General features: G+C 44.4%; 4 protein-coding genes across 9 annotated transcripts; 2 read left to right on the top strand and 2 right to left on the bottom strand.

Annotated features, from left to right (window-relative positions):
- Positions 1 to 223: 223 nt before the first annotated feature.
- Positions 224 to 3,769, bottom strand: hmox1b (heme oxygenase 1b). The gene is made up of 7 exons (XM_079278829.1): positions 3,669 to 3,769; positions 2,156 to 2,300; positions 1,957 to 2,013; positions 1,475 to 1,586; positions 1,155 to 1,370; positions 769 to 1,041; positions 224 to 639 (listed from the first exon to the last, which is right to left on the bottom strand). The coding sequence occupies exons 3-7, from the start codon at positions 2,004 to 2,006 to the stop codon at positions 448 to 450; spliced, it is 843 nt and encodes a 280-aa protein (XP_079134955.1). The 5' UTR covers positions 2,007 to 2,013; positions 2,156 to 2,300; positions 3,669 to 3,769; the 3' UTR covers positions 224 to 447.
- A 140-nt stretch (positions 3,770 to 3,909) lies between these two features.
- Positions 3,910 to 6,962, top strand: hmgxb4b (HMG box domain containing 4b). 3 transcript variants are annotated; one of them, XM_079278832.1, is made up of 6 exons: positions 3,910 to 4,092; positions 4,319 to 4,389; positions 4,478 to 4,534; positions 4,773 to 4,998; positions 6,602 to 6,724; positions 6,826 to 6,962. In XM_079278832.1, the coding sequence occupies exons 2-6, from the start codon at positions 4,322 to 4,324 to the stop codon at positions 6,868 to 6,870; spliced, it is 519 nt and encodes a 172-aa protein (XP_079134958.1). In that variant the 5' UTR covers positions 3,910 to 4,092; positions 4,319 to 4,321; the 3' UTR covers positions 6,871 to 6,962. The 3 variants fall into 3 exon arrangements, with proteins under 3 accessions (XP_079134958.1, XP_079134957.1, XP_079134956.1); XM_079278831.1 differs by having other exon boundaries at positions 4,630 to 4,998; XM_079278830.1 differs by having other exon boundaries at positions 3,910 to 4,389.
- Positions 6,963 to 8,464: 1,502 nt separating this feature from the next.
- Positions 8,465 to 15,342, top strand: LOC306784727 (uncharacterized protein). Of its 3 annotated transcripts, none has more exons than XM_079278826.1 (8): positions 8,465 to 8,585; positions 10,349 to 10,683; positions 10,949 to 11,059; positions 11,816 to 11,938; positions 12,348 to 12,702; positions 12,794 to 12,853; positions 12,957 to 13,267; positions 13,443 to 15,342. In XM_079278826.1, exons 2-8 carry the CDS (start codon positions 10,351 to 10,353, stop codon positions 14,973 to 14,975), a joined length of 2,826 nt encoding a protein of 941 aa, XP_079134952.1. In that variant the 5' UTR covers positions 8,465 to 8,585; positions 10,349 to 10,350; the 3' UTR covers positions 14,976 to 15,342. The 3 variants fall into 3 exon arrangements, with proteins under 3 accessions (XP_079134952.1, XP_079134954.1, XP_079134953.1); XM_079278827.1 differs by having other exon boundaries at positions 8,476 to 8,569; XM_079278828.1 differs by lacking the exon at positions 12,794 to 12,853.
- Positions 15,343 to 18,829: 3,487 nt separating this feature from the next.
- lyl1 (LYL1 basic helix-loop-helix family member) lies at positions 18,830 to 24,631 on the bottom strand. 2 transcript variants are annotated; one of them, XM_079279422.1, is made up of 4 exons: positions 24,537 to 24,631; positions 21,960 to 23,416; positions 20,186 to 20,283; positions 18,830 to 19,521 (listed from the first exon to the last, which is right to left on the bottom strand). In XM_079279422.1, exons 2-4 carry the CDS (start codon positions 22,763 to 22,765, stop codon positions 18,950 to 18,952), a joined length of 1,476 nt encoding a protein of 491 aa, XP_079135548.1. In that variant the 5' UTR covers positions 22,766 to 23,416; positions 24,537 to 24,631; the 3' UTR covers positions 18,830 to 18,949. The 2 variants fall into 2 exon arrangements, with proteins under 2 accessions (XP_079135548.1, XP_079135549.1); XM_079279423.1 differs by having other exon boundaries at positions 18,830 to 19,482.
- Positions 24,632 to 25,187: the final 556 nt, after the last annotated feature.

Here is a 25,187-nt window from a genome sequence, read left to right as displayed (position 1 = left end):
GCAGTTGTTTATTAAATGTGCAATTCTGTGTACGGGGAATTTTTCCCAGTGTTTTATCAGGAACTATAATAAGACCGAGGGCCGAGCAGCAGGCTCCAACATGAGTGCAAATGTCAACCAGCTGCTCCCTGAACATCAGCAGTGTGCATGAGCAGCGCTAACTAAATCAGAGATGCACACTTCACAAAGCTGCACTAGGAAGAAGAGGTACTTTTCTCAACAAAAGATTTTTTTATTAAAAAGGTAACATATTTACAGTATTAAAAGCTCACTTTATTGCACACTGGAAAACAGTGTTACACAGAAAATCAACTTTAATTCAAACCTTGATAATACGGTTCGCAGTTTAACGACAAACTATTTTACAGTATTTAGTCATTTACAGGTATTTACAGTAACTGCAACAAAATAAAACAACCACACAGTATTCGTTGTTGTGTATCATCTCTAAAAAGCATAGATGCCTATACTGACTGTGGCCAGAGCCACAAAGAGTCCCAGCAGCGTCCTGAGCAGCGGGGATGATTGCATGATGGCTCCGGGGATCTGCAGTATCTTCACCGGTGTGGAGTGTGTTCTAGACGTCTGCAGCTGGTTCTCAGGGACACTCAGCAGCATCTTCTGCAAATCATCAAAGACCTGTGTGAAAAGAAAAGGGCAAGAACATCCATCAGCTGCTTCTGGCTTAAAAACTGTTTGAAGAGCAAAGTCTAGTTGACTGTGACATTCCCCCCCCCCCCCCCCCCCCCTCTCCACCTCGCTCTGTACCTGAATGTTAAACTCGAACGATCTGACAGCCTCCTCCAGCACGCCGTTCCTCTGCTCCTCCGTCAGCTCCACGCTGTTCATCCGGCTGCGATACAGCTGTTTGAAGCGGTTGGGGCTGGACACACCAGGGAAGGCGAAGAACGACAGACCCTCGCTGCCCTGCAGCCCCATGGACTTCTGGGCGATGCGACTCAGGACTTGCCCTCCAGACAGGTCACCTAGGTAACGAGTGTACGCATGGGCAATCAGAAATTCAGGGTTTTCTTTACCGATCTGGGGGGGAAAAAAAGCAGGAAAGAAGAGTTATTTTAGTGTCGAACAGTGGAGAAACGATTGTGTACTATATATGTATCTAAACATAAGTATCATACTATTGTGAAACATACTTGTCTGAGTCTGTGGCAGTATCTTTTAGTGGCAGCCGGGACAACAACCTTCTCTCTCCAGTCCTGGCCGTAGAAGTATTCCAGGTCTTTCTCGATGGCCTCCAGTCTGGCCAGTTCAGCCGGGAAGTAAATGGGAGCGACACCGGGGTGGTTGGAGTTCCTGTCCATCTCTTCCTCCAAGGCCTTGTAGACTTCATACATCGAGCACAGGAGGAGCTGAAGAAGAGGTGGTGTCAAGACAAAGACATCACAGCAGCCAATACAAAAAGGTATGAACGAAAGTGAGATCATCCAAAAGAAGGATTTAGGTTTTGTGTTACCTTAAACTGCGGCAGGGTGACTTGTCCCCTCTGGAAGCTCAGCATCAGCTCTGTGTTTTCTGCCCTGACGTGACTGTCCTTGGTCACCTTTTTGATTTGTTCTGACAGATCCCTGCAAAAAGAAAATGAAAAAAAAAGGTAAGAGAGGAAGGCATGAAATGAACATACAGAACAAACGTGGCACTCCAAAGTACAGAAGATGTACATCGTGTGAACCACTGCACCTATAAATGTTTGTCTAATGGAGGCGCCGTACAGATGATAAGACTTTACAAGCACGAACGCTGCACTAGAAACCTACTTTTGGATGCTGCAGCGCTAATGCAGACAAGAATCAAACTCTGTGTACATTTTTTTTAGGAAACGTACAGGTCGAACGCAATAATCTCAGGAGCATTTCAAGGGTGAACATTGCAATGGCCGTGGGTGAAATGTGAGGTGGCAAAAAAAAAAAAAAAAAAATCACAGCAGCTCATTCTCACTTGTCAGTCATCTGCTCTGCCGCTGTCTGAGTCTTCTTCTCTGTCTCCATTGTGGCCCTGAAAGCAAAGCGTTGAGGTGTCAGAAAAGTGCTTTTGGAGGCAACATGATCCCCAACATTCACATTCAAGAGCGATAAAATATCAGCAAGAGGTTATGGAAATCAAAAAAACAGCACCATAGATCATGTGTTTTACTCACTAGTTGGGATGACGACGTGTAGGTCTGGTAGTTTGTTGAATATGTCCACGGTGATTCTCTGGATGTGCAGTGCTGCTTGTGCTCTGTGTGCCTACAGTCGTCTCCCTCTTTTATAGGATCCTCCTCAGTCTCCTCCCTCCAGCAGCTGAATGAAAACAGGAACTCTGTGTCACAAAACCTCAGCTTAACATGATATGGCAACTTCAGCAAAAACAGAGGGAGGGACCGTGAGTTAACGTGATGCAGCAACTTTGAGAACAACTTGGAAAAGTTCAGAGGGAGGGACTACGGGACTTGGCATGAGCGAGGACGTTTCAGCAATGCCCGGGATCCCAGAGGGAGGAGGGCTGGGTGCTAAACATGACGGTGCAGCCGTGGAGCTCCCAAAGTTGGATCGGACGAGAGGAGGAGCCGACTCTAAACCTGACTGTGTGCGTTCCTGAAGCCAGAGGGAGGAAGTGTTGAAACAGTGACTCATGTTCCCGAGTGAAGAAACAATCACATGATTGTATCGAGAGAATGCAGCAACCGTTTTTCAAGTTCTTTCAAGTTCTTTCAAGTTTCAAGATCTTTAAAAACATGAACAAGTTTAACCACGTTAATAGATCACTGACACACGAAGAAAACAAGAGGCGGAGAAGAGCAGATATGAGCCGCGCAATGTCAAGCAGAAGACGCTGCTGCAATTATGTAATTGATGTAAATATGTATTGAGCCCAACCTACAAATATCAAATACAGATTTCGAGAGGATAATGTCAATGTTATGTAAAAAATAAAAAATAAAAAAGAGAGATAAATAACTGCAGACGAACGTGCTTCTGCACAGCCAGCTGCAGCGGGACGCCTACTAATTAGTCATCTATTAAATCCGTTGCCCTCCATGCTTAGCATGAATCAGCAGAGAGACGGGGGCGAGCACTAAACGTGAGTCAGCGCTTTATTGTCCGCTCTCTTCTGATTGTGGTTCACACTGTGACCCACATAAAGTCGACACAGAGTTTACCCGTGGCTTCCGACACGAAAGAAGACCCCAATTCAAGGTTGTTTTTTTCAGGTTGTTAGCCACATGCTCGCTTGTTGTTTTTGCAGTCGACAAAAACCCGGATGTATACAGAAAAGTTTCCCGAAATGAACGTTAGTTTGTAGCCATAACGTCACCGTCGACTTCTAATTTGTAATACGGTGACGCGTAACTTCTTAAATTACAGCCTGTCCTCAACTCACAAGACTTATTAGAGTTCGTTTATGTTGTCGACATAAACTGACTCAACCAGTTGGCGCATGCGCATTTGATCAAAGAGCTGACATTGAAGCCCTGCAGCGTTGGATGGAACCGTCCGCTGTTATTGTGTTCTGATGAGCAACACCTCCATGGTGCTAGACTCCTACAGGCAGTAGCATTAGTAGCAAAGCGAATCTAATCACCCACAGAATAAGACACACACCCCATACTGAGTTATTTCTGTTAAATGCACTTTATTCTTAATTTCAATCATAAATGGGGCTCATACCTTAATATTACTGCCGTTAAATCGTTGTCCCTCTCATCCTCCAGTGTGCAGAGAAGCAGGTCCACTGAGTGGAGACAGCCAGAGAGAGGAAAGGGTCCGAGAAAAGACTTAAAAGATGGAAGTGGAGGAGCCAGATCTGGATTTTGAGGAATGTAGCACCAACATTTAGTCTCTTGGTTGTTGTGGTATTGATACATTGGCATAAACAGTGTGCTACGTTGTGTTGCAGTGTCCGAGGTGTGTCCTGTAACTGCAGACATTTGAACTCTCAACCGTACTTTGTTGTGGCACTGTTCCTTAAAGTTGTTATTTTTGGATGTTGTGATTCATTTGAATTCCATATGTGTGACAGCTTATTGTTCACCTTTCTTTCTTTCTTTTCAGGAAGCAGAAGGCCTGCTCAACAGGGAGAGGAACCCCTCTGGTAAGGTGCTTTCATTCACCATGCGTCAGCTGCGTAGATGCTGAAGAAGTTCTCTCACAAATCCGTCATGGCTGTCATACAGTCTGTCTCAGTGGTGACTGTTGAGCACATTTCAGCTAAAGCAGCCATGACCAATCATATGAACACAATGCAATCTAAAGATGCAGGAAGGGCACTCCGTATGATGAAGATATGGTTCATAACAGCATCTGCTGACATATTGCAGGTGATGGTGAAGTCCCTGCTTATCCAGTCTGTGTGCCACAAGGCCGATGGGAAGGAAGAGGAGGAGAAGAGGTACGGGAACAGATACAATTATTTATATGTCTGTAATTTCATCCCCTCCATACTTACTCATGATTTATGTGCAAACTGTCTCTTCTAGGATATCCAAGAGAAGTTGTTGCATTTATGTTACACAGCAGAGGACAGCTTTGAGCAGGTAGTTATCCTCTATGTTGTTCAGTTCATTTCTACTTTCACTTCTACTCTTTATCATTTTTCGACCTTTTTTTTTTTTTTTTTTGTTCCTCCCAGGCAAGTCCATGCTCCATGTTGGAGTACTGGTTGCACTCGGATAACCAGCACAACATGGCCGACTGTCCTGGAGACAGGACCATCATCACCCCTCCTGCCACTCCAGTAACCCACAGGCCTTGTCCCTTCATGCCCGTTCCCAGTTCAGTGACGGCCGCTGCTTCTGCAGAGAGCTCTGTGGTTAAATCCGTGGCGTCCGGCCCCGTGACTGACACCTGCGGTCCTATTAGTTCTGTGTGCAGTCCCACCGGTTCAGCCTGGGACACTCTCAGATCCACATCTGACCGGGATCCTGTCAGTGCTGCAGCTCACCTCCACCTGTTGGGGGAATCCTTGTCCCTGATTGGACACCATCTGCAGGAGACAGACGTGAGTAGATTCAGTGGAGGAAAAACAATGTTTCCTATTAATTACTGCTCTGGGAAACTTTTTGTTGATATTGTGAGTTTGTTAAATGGATGAGTGGTTGCCAAACTGTTTTCAGTTATGTACCCCTTTGAAGTGCCCACGGACCAGCGCAAAATATGACATTATAAATGTACTTGTGAATGCGATTGTTGCGGCAGTTGACAGATTAAGGCAGCTCATGATTTCATTGAAAATAGGAACACCAAATATAAAATGTGGTTTGTTGAACTTACAGTGAGAGTTTTTATTATGTCTCTGAGACAGCGACCGCTGTGGCATTATGTCGAGTCCGTTCCCAGGAACGCAATATTTCAGGCCTGGAGGGAATTTCCACGAATGTCCACCTGCACTCGAGGTTGAGCTGATTTAGATTTTGGTGGTCAAAGGTCACTGTGATTTCTCAAAACACATTTTTAGCCATAACTCAAGAATTAATATGCTGATGATAACAATTTCACACAAATTTCTTTGAGGATAAAATGATGAAGTGATGACCTTTTGGGCAGACATGGACGTGAACTGGTTGGTGGAGGCATACAACCGCGAGGTGGGAATTCTAGTTGAACTTATTATTGCATAACTTTCTTTAGGAACCATGACTGACTGATATTTTATAACTTATATCTCACATACCTGCTGCAGTACTCCAAAGCCCTGGAGGTACTCGTACCCTCATTTTATGAAACACTGACAAGGATAATAACAGGGCTGCACCTTCATAATTGCATATCCATATTTTGAATCTAATTGGTCTCTAAGCAGATCATGGCTCTGTCCAGCAGCTGCATATTGCTCAAATCAACATGGCTACATCATGACACATTATTTAAAGGGCCAGGTTCGACCTATTATCGCTGACCAGCAATTATAACCACATTATTTAATTAATGGCTCTGATTATAACTGGTTGGTATAGTATAGGACTTGACTGTATGCTTCAAAGCCTGCAGTTTGCCTCAGTGATTTATATTCATACTAGTCATCTAGCCTACATTATGAGCTGGCATACACATAAGTCATGGTCGCGAATAAGCGAGAGAGACTGTTCAATTTGCTGCAACGACAATAACACTACAGCTCCCCGTCTGTTTCTTTTACACCTTCACGAGGAGTATTTATGACCAACGTTAACGGTTTCGTCTTCAAAAAATGTCTCACAACAGAGATATTGCCGGCTAACGTTTAGCTCAACAAAGTGCAAATGCTAACTTAGTTCATTGACAGAGAAAGTGACAGATACTGGTATATAGGTCCAGATGTATAGAGGCGTAAAGGAAAGAAAATTGGCGTTTGGCAACACCAATGTTGGCCCTCCTGAATATTGTTAAATATCACCACAGTGTGATGGTTGGTTAGTTATTGATAACAAAGATGATCTGTTCCAATTAAACGCAACGAGAGTTCAGTGACGTAATGACCCTTCCTTCTATTCATAGAGATGTGAAATATTACGAGGTCAAAATGAAACGGACTAGAAGATTAAGAAGTGTGGGTTGAATGTATCCTCCATTAAACAGCCATGCACTGCATTAAGAGCCGCTCGCTTTTCTTCCTCTCTCTGCAGAAAGCGGTGAGCATGTCGAGCAGCGTGTCTCTGCTCTTGGACTCTCTGCTGTGTGCTCTGGCTCCTCTCCTCTGCCTCACCGCACAGATACCAGAGCTGAAGAGCTGCACTCAGCACACACTGGTGAGAGATGCAGCCGCTGAACAGTGAATAGTCACCATACACCATGTTCGATGCTACACGCTCTACAAATGTAATATGATATTATCTGTGTTGTTTTTAAGCCCTCCACTCTGGAAAACATTTCCTATCTGATGCCCGGGCTGTGAGTGATGACGACCCCGCTGACGGCACACAGCACATTCTGATACTGAAAGTACATCTTGAATCTGTTTTGTTGTACAAAAACATTTGTTTGCACTATAGAAATGATTTGAGTGATATCACAATCATGCAAGTTTACTTTAATATGTCGGGATAGTTTCTTGTATTTGTTGTTTGATTAAAAGAGGTGTTTAACGATTGAATTATGGAGCTTTTTACTGACTCGATACATCGGTCTGTGTTTAAAAGTGTCAATGTTTTTTCTTCTGCCCTACAGTGGAGTTGATCAGGTGTCCCATACATTTAGTCTCTGAAATGTTCTTGGATTTACCCTGAAATGTAAAAGTTGAAGAAACTACAAATTTCATTTTAAGTAATATTACTATCTTTAGCCTGATACGTTTGACTGCATATGACCACAGAAGCCTCCATTTCATATATTATTGTCAACTAAAATAATTAATTTTCGTAAAGCTAAAACTAAATAGAAAAAATGTAATGACTGTAAATTCATTTCATTTTTTTTAAGCTATGACTATCTACCAATATAAAGGACACAGCACGAATTTCCGTCAAGTCTCGTGACGTTGAGCCACAGAACTGAATCGACTTTGACATTCCAGGAGATGGCGCTCATGAGATGGCGCATGTGCCACGATTGCTTCACAATCAGTCCCTGTTGTTTTTCACATGCAGTCTAGCCTTGTAAAATGAAATAACAAGAACATGATTGAAATATTGTCGTAGATTAAATGCCATATATCCTAGCTGTTCAGCTCAGGTGCAATGTTCACCAACTGGGGTCAAGAGGAAAAGGTCAGAAACGTTTGGTCTTGAAAGAGTAATCAAGATGATTCCAAAATCAAAAGATTTAAACATAGTGGGCATTTTTACTTTTCCAAGCACTTATTTTATATGTGTGTATAGCTACATACTTCTGAGTCATTGTACCTTAACAAAACAAACTACAACTAAGTCCATCAAATATTTTCTGAAAAACTGAAACGAAACAAAATCTTGCAAACGCACTCTGAAAATAGGAAGTCAAAACTGAACTGAAAGAAAATAATTAAAAACACCAAACTATTTTAAAGTAACCTTGTTTCATATCTAATGTTTACAAATGGTGCTCACAGTTTATGTGACCAATCCACTCGTGGCAAGTTAAATACATGCCTGGGAGAGTCATTTCAATTGAGCTTTTACAAATTATGAATTGACCACAGGTTAGCATTGTAAGACAATTGTCCACAATTGTTCACATCGTCAATTCGCCCTGACGACTGCAGCGTTACCAGTTATTAACCTGACGAACCCTGAAGTCCATGCTTATTTGACAGTCATCCATGCGTTTTGACACCTCCTGGGTGTGGTGGTAAAAGTAAGGTATGATTCACATGTGCCCCGGGATGCTCCGCCTCAGCTTGGAATGCCTGGCAGCCCGCGGCCAAAATAAACCAGTTGTGTACGCGGAAAGAAAAAAATATAAACTTCTGAGTGCATTCATGCGAGCATGCGTTCAGAATTGGGAGTGGCGAGCCGCCGGTTACCTCCCTAAAAGACTGCAATTCTCACCTGCGTAGGCAGCTGTTAGTCGTCGACATGAACTGTGCTGGTTGAGTTGTCTGGATGAGAGAAATAATTCCGTGAATACCGAACAAACCGAGCACGCAGAGAAGACAACACATGAACACAACGTAAAAGGTCCGAACACGATTGAGTAAGTATGTTTGCTTATTGTTTGAATGAGGCTGTTTCGTCACCATACAAATGGTTGTCAGTGTTCTGTGAAACAAGTGTCTGTCTGGCTTTACTCTCTACTTTCAGAATTAGGTTTAGTGCCAAGTTTGAGTTTCACTTTAGTGCTAAATTGTGTGCATTTGTTAGCGGATATATTTAGTGCAGGGGTCTCAAACTCATTTTCACTCCGGGCCACATCAGCATCATGGTCGCCCACAAAGGGCGGTTGTAAATGTAACTACTCGAAAGATATTGTTCAATAACTCTGCATTCACAGTTTAAAGTGGTCTTCAATGTACTCACAATACATTTCCATGTCAAATGTACAGTAACCAGTCAAAGAGCTGCTTCTATGACTGTTTAAGTATCTCATCATTTTGACTTTCTATTTCATAATTTTGACTTTCAATCTCAACTTTTTGACTTTCAATCTCATAATTTTGACTTTCAATCTCATCTTTTTGACTTTCAATCTCATCTTTTTGACTTTCTATTTCATAATTTTGACTTTCAATCTCATCTTTTTGACTTTCAATCTCATAATTTTGACTTTCAATCTCATCTTTTTGACTTTCAATCTCATAATTTTGACTTTCAATCTCATCTTTTTGACTTTCAATCTCATAATCTTGACTTTCAATTTCATAATTTAGATTTTCAATCTCATCTTTTTGACTTTCAATCTCATAATTTTGACTTTCTATCTCATCTTTTTGACTTTCTATCTCATCTTTTTGACTTTCTATCTCATAATTTTGACTTTCAATCTCATCTTTTTGACTTTCAATCTCATAATTTTGACTTTCAATCTCATCTTTTTGACTTTCAATCTCATAATCTTGACTTTCAATTTCATAATTTTGATTTTCAATCTCATCTTTTTGACTTTCAATCTCATAATTTTGACTTTCTATCTCATCTTTTTGACTTTCTATCTCATCTTTTTGACTTTCTATCTCATAGCTTTGACTTTCTATCTCAGAATTATGACTTTCTATCTCATAATTTCGACTATGGGGATATTTCTATTGTTATTAGTCTGACTTAAAAAAAAAAAAGAAAACTTACTTTTATTTTTTGCGGGCGGATTCGCGGGCCACATAAAATGATGTAGCGGGCCGGATTTGGCCCGCGGGCCGGGAGTTTGAGACCCCTGGTTTAGTGCATTTGAGTCCAAGCGTAAATGTCCTTGTAGAATGCTGTTGGACAGGACGGGCAAGGTGTGACGCATCATGCAAGCGAAGAAAAAAGGGATTGCGAAGGAAGAAAAATGTGACATGAAAGCTTCATGAAGGAGCCCAGCTATCCATTATCTTAGTTCTTGTTCACTCGGGTGAGAGGATGGAGAGAAAGGTGATGCTCAAAGGAAACTAAATAAGAAGACGGCGTTCTTTTAACTATCGGACACAAACGATCAGAGAGACACCCGCATCACAGATGAAAACGCATCGAAAGCCATCACATCTTTCAGCTGTTTGTTTAGACCTCACTTCTCCTGTTTACATTTCAGATGAGATGCGTAAACTCCTGCCCAACCCGTCCAATTCTGTTTTTCCAGTTTTATTTGCATCTTCTAAAAGTCAAACATTTGGCCGAAGGCCACATGTACAGTCACGCAATCTCACGACACACCTTTTGGTTGTTTGGTGTCGCTTCCCATCAAATAGCACCTGTAATCTTTGGTACTGAAATGCATCCAGCACATTTGACCCCTTCCTCCTCCTCCTCCTCCTCTCTTTCCAGCAATGAGTGAACTCTTGAGAGGGAGCTACTACGGGTCCTCGTTCCCAGAGCTGAGGCTTGTTCTCCTCGGAAACATCGGGTGTGGAAAGACGTCCTCGGGCGACACCATCCTGGCCCAGCTGTCCCTCATCTCCCCCGCTGCTTCCAGGAGCTGCCAGCTGCGGCAGGGCATCACAGAGGGCCGGAGTGTGACGCTGGTGGAGGCGCCGAGATGGTACTGGAGCGGCGGCAGGATGGAGGACAGCGTGAGGGAGGAGACAAAGCGAGCGATGGCGCTGGCCGCACCAGGCCCACATGCCATTCTACTAATGGTGCCTGTTAACCAATTCACAGAGGTGGGTTGTGGACTCACTCTGCCCTTCCACTTGTGTTGCTGTCATGGCTTTATGTCTCATTTACTCATGCAGTCAGCTGGTATCATTTCGGCAGTTTTAAAAGTAAAAGACGTGCTTTTGATTCCTCCTAATATCCAATATTCATTCATTTTCCTTTAATTTTTTTTTACAATGAACACCGATCTAAGGTGCATATATTTTTACATGCATATACAGTAAATTTAGCAATTAAAGTCCTAATATTATTCGTCTTTCTCGTTCCCAGATGGAGAGTATTGTGCCTGCAGAGCTGGAGGAGGCGTTTGGGAAGCAGGTGCTGGACCACACCATGGTCGTGCTGACCTGTGGGGACTACTTGATGGGAAAAACAGCGGAGGTATTAAGAGTTGCACACGCTGTCTGTGGTGTGCTGAGATATTCATTCCGAGCACTCTAATTTTTACTATAAAAAGGTTTTAAAGCCTCGGATTCACTTTGGTATCCTGCGACTCAACTTCAGCTCTGTATTTGAGTTTTAAATGAGTCGGCCAGTCTTGTGACACACCGAATATGAGAGCCATCCGCCGAAACTGAAGAGCCATCCGCCGAAACTGAAGAGCCATCCGCCGAAACTGAAGGGCCATCCGCCTAAACTAAAGAGCCATCCGCCTAAACTAAAGAGCCATCCGCCTAAACTTAAGAGCCATCCGCCTAAACTGAAGAGCCATCCGCCGAAACTGAAGAGCCATCCGCCGAAACTGAAGAGCCATCCGCCTAAACTTAAGAGCCATCCGCCTAAACTAAAGAGCCATCCGCCTAAACTGAAGAGCCATCCGCCGAAACTGAAGAGCCATCCGCCGAAACTGAAGAGCCATCCGCCGAAACTGAAGAGCCATCCGCCTAAACTAAAGAGCCATCCGCCTAAACTGAAGAGCCATCCGCCGAAACTGAAGAGCCATCCGCCGAAACTGAAGAGCCATCCGCCGAAACTGAAGAGCCATCCGCCGAAACTAAAGAGCCATCCGCCTAAACTTAAGAGCCATCCGCCTAAACTAAAGAGCCATCCGCCTAAACGTTCCCCCTAATTCCAAACTGATAACATTTTGTGTATACTTTGTGTATACCCGTTGCAAATCTAAAATGTTTTCCTCAGGAATACCTGCAGATAGAAGTCCCAGGCCTGAGGCAGATCATTGAGCGCTGCGGGGGGAGGTACCATGTCATCAATAATCGTCAGCGACAGAACAGGGAGCAGGTCTGCGAGCTGCTGGACAAGGTGAGGGCGTCTGCGTATGGAGCAATCAAAAGAACAGCATCAAGAGTCGAGTTTGCACACACACTTTGTTCAGTGTATATTGTTCACAGCTTCTCTGTTCTCATACTGATTGCGGTGGTTGTCTCACACTTTAGTCAGTTTTGGTGTATCGGCTCTTTGTTTTTTTTTTGTTTTTTGTCTGAGCATTCCTGTTTTTCCCACCAACGCCCTGTTTCACATTCAACGATCACACCCAGACGTAGCCTGAACTGGTATTAATAATTAGGCTGATTACAATGTCACTTTGACAGACATGAATTGTTTCCACATCGGAGATTAACTGCAGGAATTACAAAACATGGCACTATAATTGTAAATGTGAGGATGGGGGACATTTCCTAAATGAACTGTTTGTTTATTTATCCGAAAGGTGGACAATATGGTGATGAACAACGGTGTTTTCCATATGAAAACGGTCCAGGAGAGAGAGCTGGAGCAACGAGTGAATGACAGAAAGCGAGAACTTATGGAAAGTTACAGAGCTCAAAAGGAGGAGAGGAGAGAGGCCGTGTCCATCCCCAACCCAGAAACACGGAGGAGTGTGGAGCACAGCACCGCCTCAGAGAGGCGGAGGAGAGAAGAGAGGGACGAGATAGAGGGAAGTGTCGGCGTGAGACAAAGGTCTAACGGGCTCCATTCAACTCCAGCACCAGAGCAACGGTCATCTTCAGAGCCACACAACGACAGGCAGGCCAACAGGGCGCCCAGTTACAGACTAAATGCAGGTAAATATTTGCATTTTTGTACCTAAAAAAACAACTCGAAAATGAATGTGAGCGCAAAGCAGGACTCATATTTACTGTTTTTCCTCTGTAGATGGAGCTGTGCTCTCACAAATGTCTGAGGTTAAATCAACTCCAAAAGTGGTCACAACTTGTGAGTCACAGGGCCTCACTGTCTCGTATTATGTCACTTAAAAGTGCACTCCTATGATGCCAGATGTTACAAAAATAATTGTCATTTTCCATATTAAACTCAGTTCACCACAGAATGAACAGCTTCGAAGAGAGATCCCCCGAGGCGTCTCCTACCTCCGCTCCTCATTCGCCCTTCTTTTCCTCCTCGTCGACCTTCGCGTCCTCACCCGTCTCCCCTTCCTCATTCGCCGCATCGTCCTCGCCTTCATCTTCTCCGGAGCTGCGTCTGGTGCTGCTCGGGCGATCTGGAGCAGGGAAAAGTGCAGCTGGCAACAACATCCTGGGGCGGGAGGAGTTCGAGTCTCGCCCGGAGAGCCTCACTGCCATCACTCAGGAGTGCATGAAAAAGAAGGCGCTGGTTGAGGGAAGACAGGTATGTGATTAAGATGTTGTTTGCTTTCATTTTCCTTTCACTCCACGTGCCATCGCCGGCCCCCCAAAAATCTGATCCTTGACATGCTGCTTGTTTTGTGTCATAAAACAATCATGCTGGTTTTCCCTCAATCAACTCTCCACGTGGCTGCACGTGTCTCCTCTCTCTCCTGCAGGTGGCGGTGGTGGATACCCCAGACTGGTTCAATTCAGAGCAAACCCCAGATGAGGTGCGAGCTCAGATCTCCTCCTGCGTGGCGTTGTCCAGCCCTGGTCCACACGCCTTCCTCCTGTGCATCCCCTTAGACCAGCCTGCGAATACCGAGCTGCAGGCTCTAGAGGCCCTCGAGAACGTTTTTGGCCCTGAAGCGGTCCAGAATCACACTCTGCTGCTCTTCACTTACGCAGATAAACTGAGGGAGAGCGAGAACGTGGGGAAAGACGGCGTGGAGGCATACATCGCTGGTCAGCGGCGAGATTTGTTGAAGCTCGTAGAGAAATGCAGGGACAGGTTTCACGTGCTGGAGCAGGGAGAGGGTGGGGGGGACAGGAGGAGTGTGGCAGAGCTGCTGGAGAAGGTGGAGCAGATGGTGAAGGAAGCTGGAGGGCAGTGCTACTCCCATCCTGCTTTTCAGGAGGCGGAGAACCGAGTGAGGCAGAGACAGGTAGAGTTAGCAAGGGAGAGACGGAGAGGGACACCAGAGCAAGACGGACCGCTCGGCTCTGAGAGGCGGGTGCTTTATTCCTACATGCAGCCTGTGGCTGAGGCAGAAGAGGAAGTGAGAGAGGAGGAGATTGAGCAAACAAGGGATGAGGCGGAGATGAGTGTAAGGTCGATGACTATTCAGAGCCTTCCTCCCATTACGCGTTCCACCATGTCCCCTTCACTCCTACACTCCATTATGGAGAAAATGGAGTCGAGCGCAAAGATGTTACCCAAACTGTTGGCGGATAGCTCTGTGTGGGTCGGCGAGGGAGCAAAGAAGGTGAAGGGTAGTTCGGTGTGGGGGACAGTCGGCAGCGGAGCACAGAACGTCCACAAGAAGATGGTTGATAGTTCTGTATGGGGGAAGGTGGGAGCTAGTGCCGGACATGTGTCCAAACTAGTAGGAGATAGAGTTCCTAAGGTAATGGTGGACGGTTCTGTGTGGGTGGGATCTGGAGCAAAGTCGGTAGCAGCTAGTCCAATGTGGGGAAAAGTTGGATCGGGGTCCATGCGTGTTGGAGCTGGGATTGGAGCCGGGGCAAAGAATTTGGCGCAGAGTCCCATGTGGGGTAGAGTGGGATCCGGGGCCAAAAGTGGAGCTAAACGGATGGCTGAAAGCTCTGCGAGAGTTGGAGCTGGAATCGGTGCCGGGGCAAAGAAGGTGGCGCAGAGTCCAGTATGGGGGAAAGTGGGCTCCAGTGCCAAAGCAGGGGCCAAAATGGTGGCGGAGAGCTCCGTGTGGGAGAAAATTGGGACTACTGCAAAACAGGTGCCCATGGTAGTCATAGGGGGCGCACTGCTGGGTCTGGTGCTCGGAGTGGTCTTGGGAGGTGTGATCGGCGGAGCTGTCGGGGCAGCTGCTGGGTCTGCGGTAACCGAGGTGGGCAGACGGAAATTCAGCAACAAAAGCACGTTAGAAAAGACGGATGAAGCAGCGAAAACAGTGAACGACGGCATCGACTCTCTGGTAAAACAAGGAGAGAAAGCATTGAAGACTGAATGAACGGCTGAATAGAGCACGTATTTAAAATATATAACAGAAAGTTAAGACTTTTATTTGTGAATTGGTACCATCAGAGTGTAGAATTCAACAGTGGCAAATATGGTTTTCATTTTTATTTTGACACATTGACAATCTTTGTTTGTTTCCTTCTTTCGACACAAAAGTTGATTCCAAACTTCAATATCATTCCATTATTTGCATCAGTTTAATTCCAGCAGCTAATGAATAAGGATAGCTTTTTTTTTCTTTTTTAAAGGGTGAATGTCACGCACTAAATTATTTGTGCAAATGTTTTAGTGCAAAGGATAAGATTTGTATTTGATGATGTGTCAAATCATGTAAAAAAAATAAAAATGCTATTATTTTTAACCTACAATTTGTTATTTTCTGTCCAATCTCAGTGGTACATTCAAGGTGAATTTAAGTCATTCAAAAAGTTGTGTTAAACATGTACACTACAGTCACTTAGCAAATATAATACAGTTTGTTTTTGCATTTACTGAACCCGACAGCTTGTTACCTACCCTCTGCATTAAAGAGCTGTATCCTCATCATCAGCACACTGAAGCTGCTTTAGGAGAATGCTCATTCTTCACATGGGACGAGCAGTTTTTAGTGTGGGTGTGGCTGATGGAGTCGGGCTACTTTTATTTCTGTGTGCAGTGAGTGTATCAAGAGGGGCTCGACGTAGGGGTGGAGGCAAGGACATTATCTCTGAGTCCCAGGCTGGCCGCCATCACCCTGCTTGGCCTCCTGTATCAAAAGAGGGAGAGAATGTTAACGCACCAGCAGTCCCAAGCAACATTATGTGGTTTCAGTTTCCGAACCGAAAAAGCTGTGAAGTTCTTTTGATTTCTATACATTAAAAAAAATAAAATTGACTGAAAAAAGTGTTTGCAATTGCAGAATTCTGCAGTACCCCATGTTTGACCCCTGCCTCAGTCCTCTCTGTGGTTTCATAATGAAACAGGAGGGGGGGGGGGGCAGAACGGGCCAGAGGCAGCCGCATGGCAGCGTTGTGAAAGCTGCTCTTCCTGTCGTGTGGTCCTGAAACCGGTTGTGTAGGGGTTCCCAGAGCATCCTGGTGGTTGCGTTCTTCTTTTTTGTTTACCCCCACTCCCTTTCTCCCATGCAGTGGTTGCCACCTCACACACACACACACACACACACACACACACACACACACACACCCCTCCACCAGGAAACTCGTTGGCCGTCAATGAGACAGCACTAACTGTAGGCGTTTCCTGGCCCCTTGATAAACTTCTAACTTGTGCAGCCCTTCCCCCCCCCCCCCACACACACCACCAAGCTGAACCCCTTCTTCGACCGCATCCCACATCCACCCATACCTTCCTCACACAACCGCACGCCTGCAATTGTTGCTGTTACATAAATCTTTTGCCACACACGTAATGCACAGACACATCAAAAACATGTCGTGGAGGAGTAGGCCGACGTTTACTCAAGTACTGTGCGGAAGTGCAAATTTGAGGTACTTGTACTTTACTTGAGTATTTTAATTTTCTGCTACTTCACTATTTATTCAACAACATAGTAATACAATATATAAATCAAATAATGTGTTGTTAGAGATTCAGCCTAATTTACTAAAATACTGACTAAAACTACTCAATGAATAACACACACACACACAACCCCTGATCAATATGCAACCTCTTTATTGTTGTTTTCTTAGATGGACATTGTTATTGCTTCTATCTTTTTTTATATATATTGTTATATGTGGCATATTTTAAGTCTTTCTTTTATGGAGCCTCCCAATGAAAGCATTTCAGACAATTGTTCTCGTGTAACCGGAGTGACAATTAACATCTTGAATCTAAATTGAATTAGCTCCGTCAACTGAAACATGAGTGATGCACACATTATTGCATCAATAATTATTATCAGGGGTGGAAGTACCGTACATTTACCCTTGTTACTGTAGCAAAGTTGTTTTTTATATGTATGACAATTGGTATTTTTTTACTTTTACTAAAGTAGCCTACTATTTATCACCATTATTGTACTTTGTACATTGAAAGTCACATGTTAAAAGGCCTGATAAACTGTGAGTATGGAACAGAAGAAAGCTGCAGGTGTGTTCATGACCTGAACAGTAGGGGCGCGGTGGGTCTGGCTAACATGCTGAATGCTAACATGCTCTGGTGGATCCATCAGTGATGCCTTTGAGTTCACAGAGTAACTGTTATCTTCAGCGCACTGGGACCAGAGAGGCGAGCTCCCCTTTGCCGTGATATGTGTGTACATGGCTGCCGCTGATATGGAGGTAATATTGTTTATTACATGTCTGTGTTGTCTACTTTGGCGATGTGTTGACCAATTGTTGGATCCGAAAAGAAGTTTCAGGCCCATCACTCGTTTTTATCTTTTGTCGATCAGCTCATAGTCTGAGTTTTGTCTCTTGTCAGGTTAATTCCTGTGAAGCTAATCTGAGGAATCTGGTTGGTTTGGGGCAGAATGGGTCTTTCCACATGTATTAGGTGACATTCAATGCAATCTATTTAGTAGCGCCCCCCCCCCCCTTTAAAAAAAATTGAACACAGTACATTTTGACCTACTTTTACTTTACTACGTTTTTATACAAGCAGCCGACTCGTTACTTGAGTAAAATGTATTTAAAGTAACAATACCTGTACTTGAGTACAATATTCTACTCTTTCCACCTCTTAAAATCATGTGATATTGTTCTGAAATGGACGATTTTTGCACAATGAGTACTTTTACCCTTGGTGCTTAAAGTATGCCTATGCTTCGATGCCGATACCTTTACCGAACTAATGTTTTGAATGCAAAGAGTTGTAACAGAGTATTTTTACAATGTGATATTGCTTCTCTTACTGAAGTAAAAGAGTTCTTCTTCCACCACTGAAAACATGTACATACACCCTGAACCAGCTGCCCTGGAAGACTCCAAAACCTCATGGGACAAGCATCATTTTTTTTTTTTTTTCAAACTGTTATATTCATCTTCAGGAAAACACATCACTCACTATTGCTTTGAATATTCAGCACGCAATGTGTAGTAACAAGTTGTTGTGTCAATCTCTTAACATATGGACACATGACTTATCTACACGTTATTTCAAATAAGCAGTCACATTAAAGCCGGTTCTTTCATAACTCTTACCCAGTAACATTGCATTCATACATCTAACATCTGATGGCGATGGAGATGGTCTCACACGGAGAATCTCTTTGTACTGAACACTTTAAGGATACACAAATGTTCCCTAAACATTCGGACGTGTTGAGAAATCGTGCTGACAACGAGCAGTCTTTGGAGCGCAATAAGAGGATGTCAAATAAGGAACAGCAAACTAAAACGCACTTTATTTCTGTCTGGTACAAGTGTGTCACAATGTGAGGGTGGTACCATCTGCCTCGCCTCTCTGACAGCGACATTAAGAACTGGAAACTTTGCAGAGTATTCTATTGCAGTCACCATAATCGTACTGTGGCAATGCAGATTATTTACATCTATGAGGCCGCATGTAGACCAGAACAAAACAATACTGGTGTCTAACCCTCTGGTGGGAGATTTAGTATTTGTATACAGAGGAGAGTTCAAGAACCTGTATTTCTTCTGTTCTGTTCCTGTTTTGCATAATTCATCCACATTGTTAGACATGTAATGTTTGACAAAGGAACATTGTGACCTTATTTGGATATCGCGCGTTTCGAGTGTTTGAATGTTCTGTGATGTTTCGTGCCTCTCAGCTTGCCGCACAGCACAGATTCACTTGTAAAAGACATCGAGACAGTTAAAACTACAAAAATGTCTCCAGACCAACAACCCCCCCCCCCCCCACCCCTACTTCTTTCCCTACTTGTAGGTTGAGGAGAGAGAATCACACTTGTTCGTCAAACACTTGGGGTATCTGGCGATGATAGTGTGTCCTGTTCGTCACCGTGACATTTACACGTCTTTGTTTGGCCGTCTTCTGGTGTCACCGCTCGTCATTTGTGGCTGCCACCATCCTTATCTGACCCCTGACCTTTCCCAGAATGCCATGGGTCACCAAAGAGGTCTTAGCCCCAAAGCTCTCCTCGCTGTCCGTGTCGCCATAGCAACTGGATGTTGCCGGGGAGTTAGCCAGAGCGATGACGGAGTCAGTCGAGTCCCTGTCTCTGTGGACTGTCGCGGGACGGGCTGAGGATGGCGGGCCGGCGTGGGACGGAGGAGGAGTGTTGCACTGACAAAGACGGTTCTGTTTGTTACTGTCCAGCCCGGCCGCGGTGCTCTCGTCCTCGTCCTCAGCCGGGTCCCTGGTCTTGTCCTGTGCCTGGTCACTGAGCAGCGTGACCAGGAAGTTGATGTACTTGACAGCCAGACGGAGGATCTCGTTCTTGCTGAGCTTCTTGTCGGGTGGATGCGTGGGAATGAGTTTCCTCAGCTCAGAGAAAGCCCCGTTCACGTTCTGCTGTCGCCAGCGCTCGCGGCTGTTGGTGAAGACACGGCGAGCGATTTTCTGAGGAGGGCCTGTTAGACACACATAATCACTGTCTGAGTGTGCAGGGCCTTAAGGGACATAAGAAGAAGTTAATATGTATTGTTATTGTCAACAAATCCCATAAAAAGAACAACAATGAAATTGCACGAACAAGTCTTGTGTGGCCAAAGCCTGGTGTATCACATTCAAAACACATCAATGAGCCACACTGTTGTACTGGGACATCTTCATTCATTACGATGAACATGGACACTTTAGTTTGTTTTGAGTCAATCCCGCATATACCGCCTTGCTGCTGTGAATACTCACGAGAGCACCAAATGTGTATTAATCCACCGCTGAAAATAGTCCCCCAACAAATGCACTTTTTCAATCCTGTTGAGTTACATTTTCTAAAAACTACAGTGCCCTACTGTCTTCGGTAATTATTTAACTTTCAAAAATAACACTTTAATTTGTATCTATGACCCGTCTTGAGTGAAAACAATGGGCTTTGGGCTGAAAGGATTGTGTTGGAAAGTGTTGAGATGTGCTGACACGTCGTTGCTGTCAGTTGTTTCATAAGACTTGTTGACAATAAGGCAAACACAGAACATCCGCAACCTTATCTTTTAAATATATTGGATATTAACCTTCTCCACGACGTGAGCAGCAATTACATCAATACAATTTCAAACATTCTACATGTTGATATTGATGTCTCATTCTGTATTTGGTCACACAGAAACTCACAGTCATTGATCTCCAACTCAAAGTGTGACGAGGGTCTCCTCTTGATGCGGCTGCTGCTGATGACGCCATAGCTTCCTCCCGAGGGACTCAGGTAAGAACTAGAGATAAAAACACAGCGAAATGTGTGAAAATGTGGCATTTTTGTAACTGCATTTGCAATCAAGTGCAGCGAAATATATATAAAATACAGTTTGCAATGTTAAGTCCCTCCAGCATCTCTGTCCTTAAACAGAAGGAAATCTCGGGGAGTGGATGGAGAAGAAGGTGGTGGAAGCCATTAACTGCGTTGTGATTATGTTGGTGGCGTTGATTGAGTGTGCATGCGGAGTTTTAGCTCAGTCTCATTAAGCCTGCTGACGAGCTGATTCTACTTCAGGGGGATGAAATAGATCAATGCTTGCTGCTACAAACAGACCAGAGAGAAGTCTGCAGGGAATCTTATTCCCAGACCTGCGTGACAGATGGTGAAACCTTAGATGTTTTTTTTTAAATATTCACATAGCTACTTCTTTGTTACGGAAAGAAACTGTGAGGAAAATCTTGTTTTGGAGTCGAGAATAGATACACAGTATGAGGGCTCTGATAAAGTCTGCAAATGAGTGCCTTTCTTCATGAGAGTAAGCAAAGAGTTGCCAACTCTACAAGCCCCCAAAAAAGGCTTGAAGAGGTCTGTTTTGTAGTGTTTTGCCGGATCGACGACTAAATTTAGCTGCAATTAAAAGTAGAATCATTGTTTCAAAAGTGATATTTTTTTTTTTTTTAGTTTACTACTAAATGCACACAGAAAACATTCCACGATGCAACTCGTGGTCAGCGACCGAGTGTGCTGATGAGTAAATGTAGCGTGAGAAATGTGAGGTCCCTTCATAACAGCACACATCCTGCTGTCAGTTTTGCATAACAGCCACAATTAATCACCATGGGAAGTCGTGAAATCCAAGCAGTTGAGGTTTCATATGAAACGGGAAATTGTTACCAACGAGGAGGTGTCATCGTCGCTGGTATCTCAGGAAAGCGTATTTTGGTAGCTCCACACCTGTTTGCGTTCTCTGATGAAAAGAATGCGAAGGAGCATTGTGTGTCTTTTATTTAAGATACTGTTTGATGTTTCATAACTTATATTGTAATATTTTCCATCATTCAGAAATCCTTACATGATCAAATGCAACCTCCAGAAGTAATTAACTTAACGAGATGATTTAATACACTTCTGCTCATAACATTTGGCTTTCGGTGTTGTCTGCTAATGCTGTGGTTTCCAACCTTGGGGTCGGGACCCCTCAAAGGGGTCGCGAGATAAAAATGAGGATTTTCAAGATGATTGACTCAATAGGGAATATATTTTTTTGTTGACTGTTTTCTGACTTTTCTTTTTTTCAAATTAAGGAATAGAATTTTTTTCTTCTTTGTGTCCCCAAAATTATTCAAATGAAACAATCTGAGACAGGAAATCCACACCGGTTAGCTTTCACTGATGAGGGTCTGAAGAGGAGGTAAAGGATTCCACATTGCTTATGGATGAATCCATATCTGGGTTAAGAGGTTCGTCTGGGAACCGGAAGGTCAACGGTTCGATCCCCGACTGGGACGTGTCACATGTCGAAGTGTACCTGAGCAATACACTGAACCCCCGGCTCCCCGGGCGCCTGTCATTGGCAGCCCACTGCTCCCTATATACAGGGATGGGTCAAATGCAGAGAAAAATTCCCCCCTTAAAGGGATCAAGACAGTATAAATTCTATTCTATTCTTCTTCTATATCTACCGTATCTCACCTGGTGAAGAAGGGGTGTGCAGACAGGTACTGCTGAGGCAACAGGGGTCCTGGGGAGAGAGCTGAGGGGCCCCCAGAAGATCCAGAAGATCCAGAAGCTCCAGGGCTGGCCCCGGGGAAACAGGTCCGCTGACAGCGGCGAAAGTCCCCGTGGGGCCCATGCAGGAGGTTGGGTATTGGGTGGAGGGTAGTCAAAGGGGTATTGGGGAGCGGGAGAGGAGGTTTGCTGTGACCGAGGCTGATGACTGGAATGTGTGGAGGAAGAGGAGAGGATGATGAGCATGAGGGGAAGGAGACGGTGGAGGTTGGAGGCGGTACAGGGCACGTGGAGGTCCTGGCTGGTGCCGGGAGGAGCGGAGGCGGAGAGGAAAGAGTTGGGGACCCGTGGGAAAAGGCAGCAGGTCCTGCCTTTGCCTTTGGTCCTCCTCGCTTCTCCTCCTCCTCCTCCTCCTCCTCCCCGGTCTCCATGACAATGGGCTCAGGTGCAGCAGCTGAGTCTGCGTGGTGACCGGTTAAAGCCGTCGTCGTGGCAATGGGGGACTGAATCGAGCCAGAAGAGGGGACATCCGTGTGTCCCTTGTGCCCTGTCTTGTTAGCGGGACACGGGCTGCTGATGGCGTCCGAGGATGCCAAAGTCTTGTTGTGGAGGGGCCTGTGCTGCTCTACGGAGACGCAGGATGGGGAGGAGGCGGAGGATGAGGCGGAGGATGAGGATGAGGATGAGGATGAGGATGAGGAGGAGGAGGAGTGGCGAGGTAGGGCGGGGGGTGAGGCAGGTGGGCCGGTGGGGTTCAGCTTCTCCATCATGGTGGTGAATCCCCGTTAGTGCCAGCTGCCCAGCGAGTGAGTCAGCGTGTCTTTAGTTTGTGTGTGAGAGTCAGTAACGTGCTCATGTGTACCACCTGCAGCTCATCCTACAGAACTCTTTACACCTTCTCTAAACGTGTCTTTTCCTTGAAAGCCTTTATTTCTTTCTCCTTTGTTCCACTTTCCTGCAGATTACGCAATATTTTGCTGCTCTTCCTCAATAGATTTTCGCTTTGGCCAAGCTGAAATCCTTCAGTTATCGTTGCCAGGGTAAATGTGCGAGTCGTCAGTCTCTGGCTGTGTCTCTGGCTTTGAGTAAACGTGAGCCTGTATTCATTCCCTCACTTCAACGTCTCAGAGGGTGCCAATGACCGAAATGTTGCAGTCCATGGCGTTTTTAATGGAGGGCTTCTCCTGCAGTACCGTCTTTGGGTGCAGCGTGGAGCCGGGGTGGGTGTCGCGGTCGGATTTTGAGTGGATTCTTCTCACAGGGGATCCTGAGCAGCAGATTCTAGGTTGTGAATGTGAAGTCTCTAGTGGCTGCTCTCACTGAGTCCATCTGTCTGTGTGTATTTTGAGGATGTGAGTCAAAATCCTTTTCAGCATTCAAAACGCCCCAGACCCCCGAAGATTGGATTGATATCAAAGAGTCTGTTGAACAAAGAAAAACACACTCTGGTAAGTATACGGATATATATGGATATGAAAATGTGCTAAAAGGTCATAATTTGCAGATAAGCGTCACTAGAGCTAGAGACTAAAATGTCAGGAGTAGTTGTTGTTGTTGTTGTTTGTGGTTTCTTCAGTGGAAGCTGGTCCACAGATTGCATTACACACTGCTGCCCTGATGTTAAACTGCTGGATATCAAGTGAATTCACTGTTTGAAGTCCACTTCTTCAGGGAGACGCTTGTTGTCACTGAGCTGACAGGCGTGATGCTCTTATGATTTCTCAGGTTTTGCAATCGCAAGTGTTCCTGTTTTTCTCTTTTTCTGGTGGTCATGACTTTATTTTGGACAGTTCCCTCTTTCACAATGCTCTCAAAGTTATTTTTTTTTATGATTTCATTTTGCAGCAGTGTTATATTTACTGTGGTTTAAATATCTCGGTGGGAAGAACCCTTAGAGGAGCTGCACAGAAACAACCATCGATTCATATTTAAAAGGATTCATTGTAAAATACATTCACTGAAAACATAATTAGCTGCACACTTAATAATTCATTTTGCTGTGGAAGTCTGTGTTTCTGCACAACGAGCTGTTTCAAATCCTAAAATATAACATCTTTGATCATTTTGATAAACCTCCATGCTATTTTAATTCATTAATATAATCTTTATTACATTTTTTTTCTTTCTGTTTCTTTCTATATTATGTTTCATATTAATGTTTAAGCCAACTGCACAATATATTGGATTTTTACAATAACCAGACTGGTTAGAAAAAGGATGTAATTCAGCTTTCAACAGAACAATTTGTAAAGATAAATCTTTTAATATCACATTTATATCTTCATCGATTTAACACAAAACTATCAAATTTGAATCACCAGTTTTCAACAATTTGACTAAAAGTACACACCTTACATGGCTCATGTGACAGAAACTTCAATTAGATGCTGTTCTATTATTATTATTCAGACAATTATTTTTTTAAAACCACATAGATACATATACACACATATACATATATATATGTAATTGTTAGAGGCTGCGAACCTCAAAAAATCCACATATAAAATAAAAAAGAAGACACATTAAATAAGTACTCACAGATACATTATGACATCCAGTGTGGCTCGTCTGTCTGTCATGCAAAATCCATCAGAGTTCAAGCGATCTCAGAACGCACATGTTGTATCTCCTCAGTGTTTAAGGCCCTCCTCCTCCTCCTCCTCCTCCTCCTTCTTCTTCTTCTTCTTCAGGTCGCTCACACTCCACTGCAGCCTGTCAGTGTCTGAGGTCAGAGCTGTCTGACACCATATAAAACACTCCTCAGAAAAAAATGAAATCATAAAGTCCCAAATATTCACAAAGGCATTAAGTTTGATTGGATTGTAGAAACGCACATATTTATTTTTCGTTGAAAAGTTGCTCCTTAGAACGAAGACGCGCTCAAAGTGTGGAGATGTTCTCTGCCTCCCCCTCTGTCCATATGTCATTCTCACACCCCCCCCCCTCTCTCTCTCTCTCTCTCTCTCTCTCTTTCACTCTCTGTCTCTCTCTCTCTCTCCCTTTCACTGTCCTGTCTATCTCTTCTGTCTCTCACTCTCCTCGCCAAGGAGGCACAATGCTTTCGCTGGTTGCCAGTCGGAGAGCTCTGGAACTGGCGAGTTGGAGGTGGGAGAGAGAGAGAGAGGGGGGGGGGGGGAGTTTTCCGCTCCCTGCTGGACAAGAGGATGTGCTAGTAGAATATGGTGGCTG

Source organism: Melanostigma gelatinosum (genome assembly GCF_949748355.1).
Source record: "Melanostigma gelatinosum genome assembly, chromosome: 11".
Taxonomy (NCBI): Eukaryota; Metazoa; Chordata; class Actinopteri; order Perciformes; family Zoarcidae; genus Melanostigma; species Melanostigma gelatinosum.
Note: the sequence above shows the minus strand (reverse complement) of the source record. Positions and strands in the feature narration are given on the sequence as shown.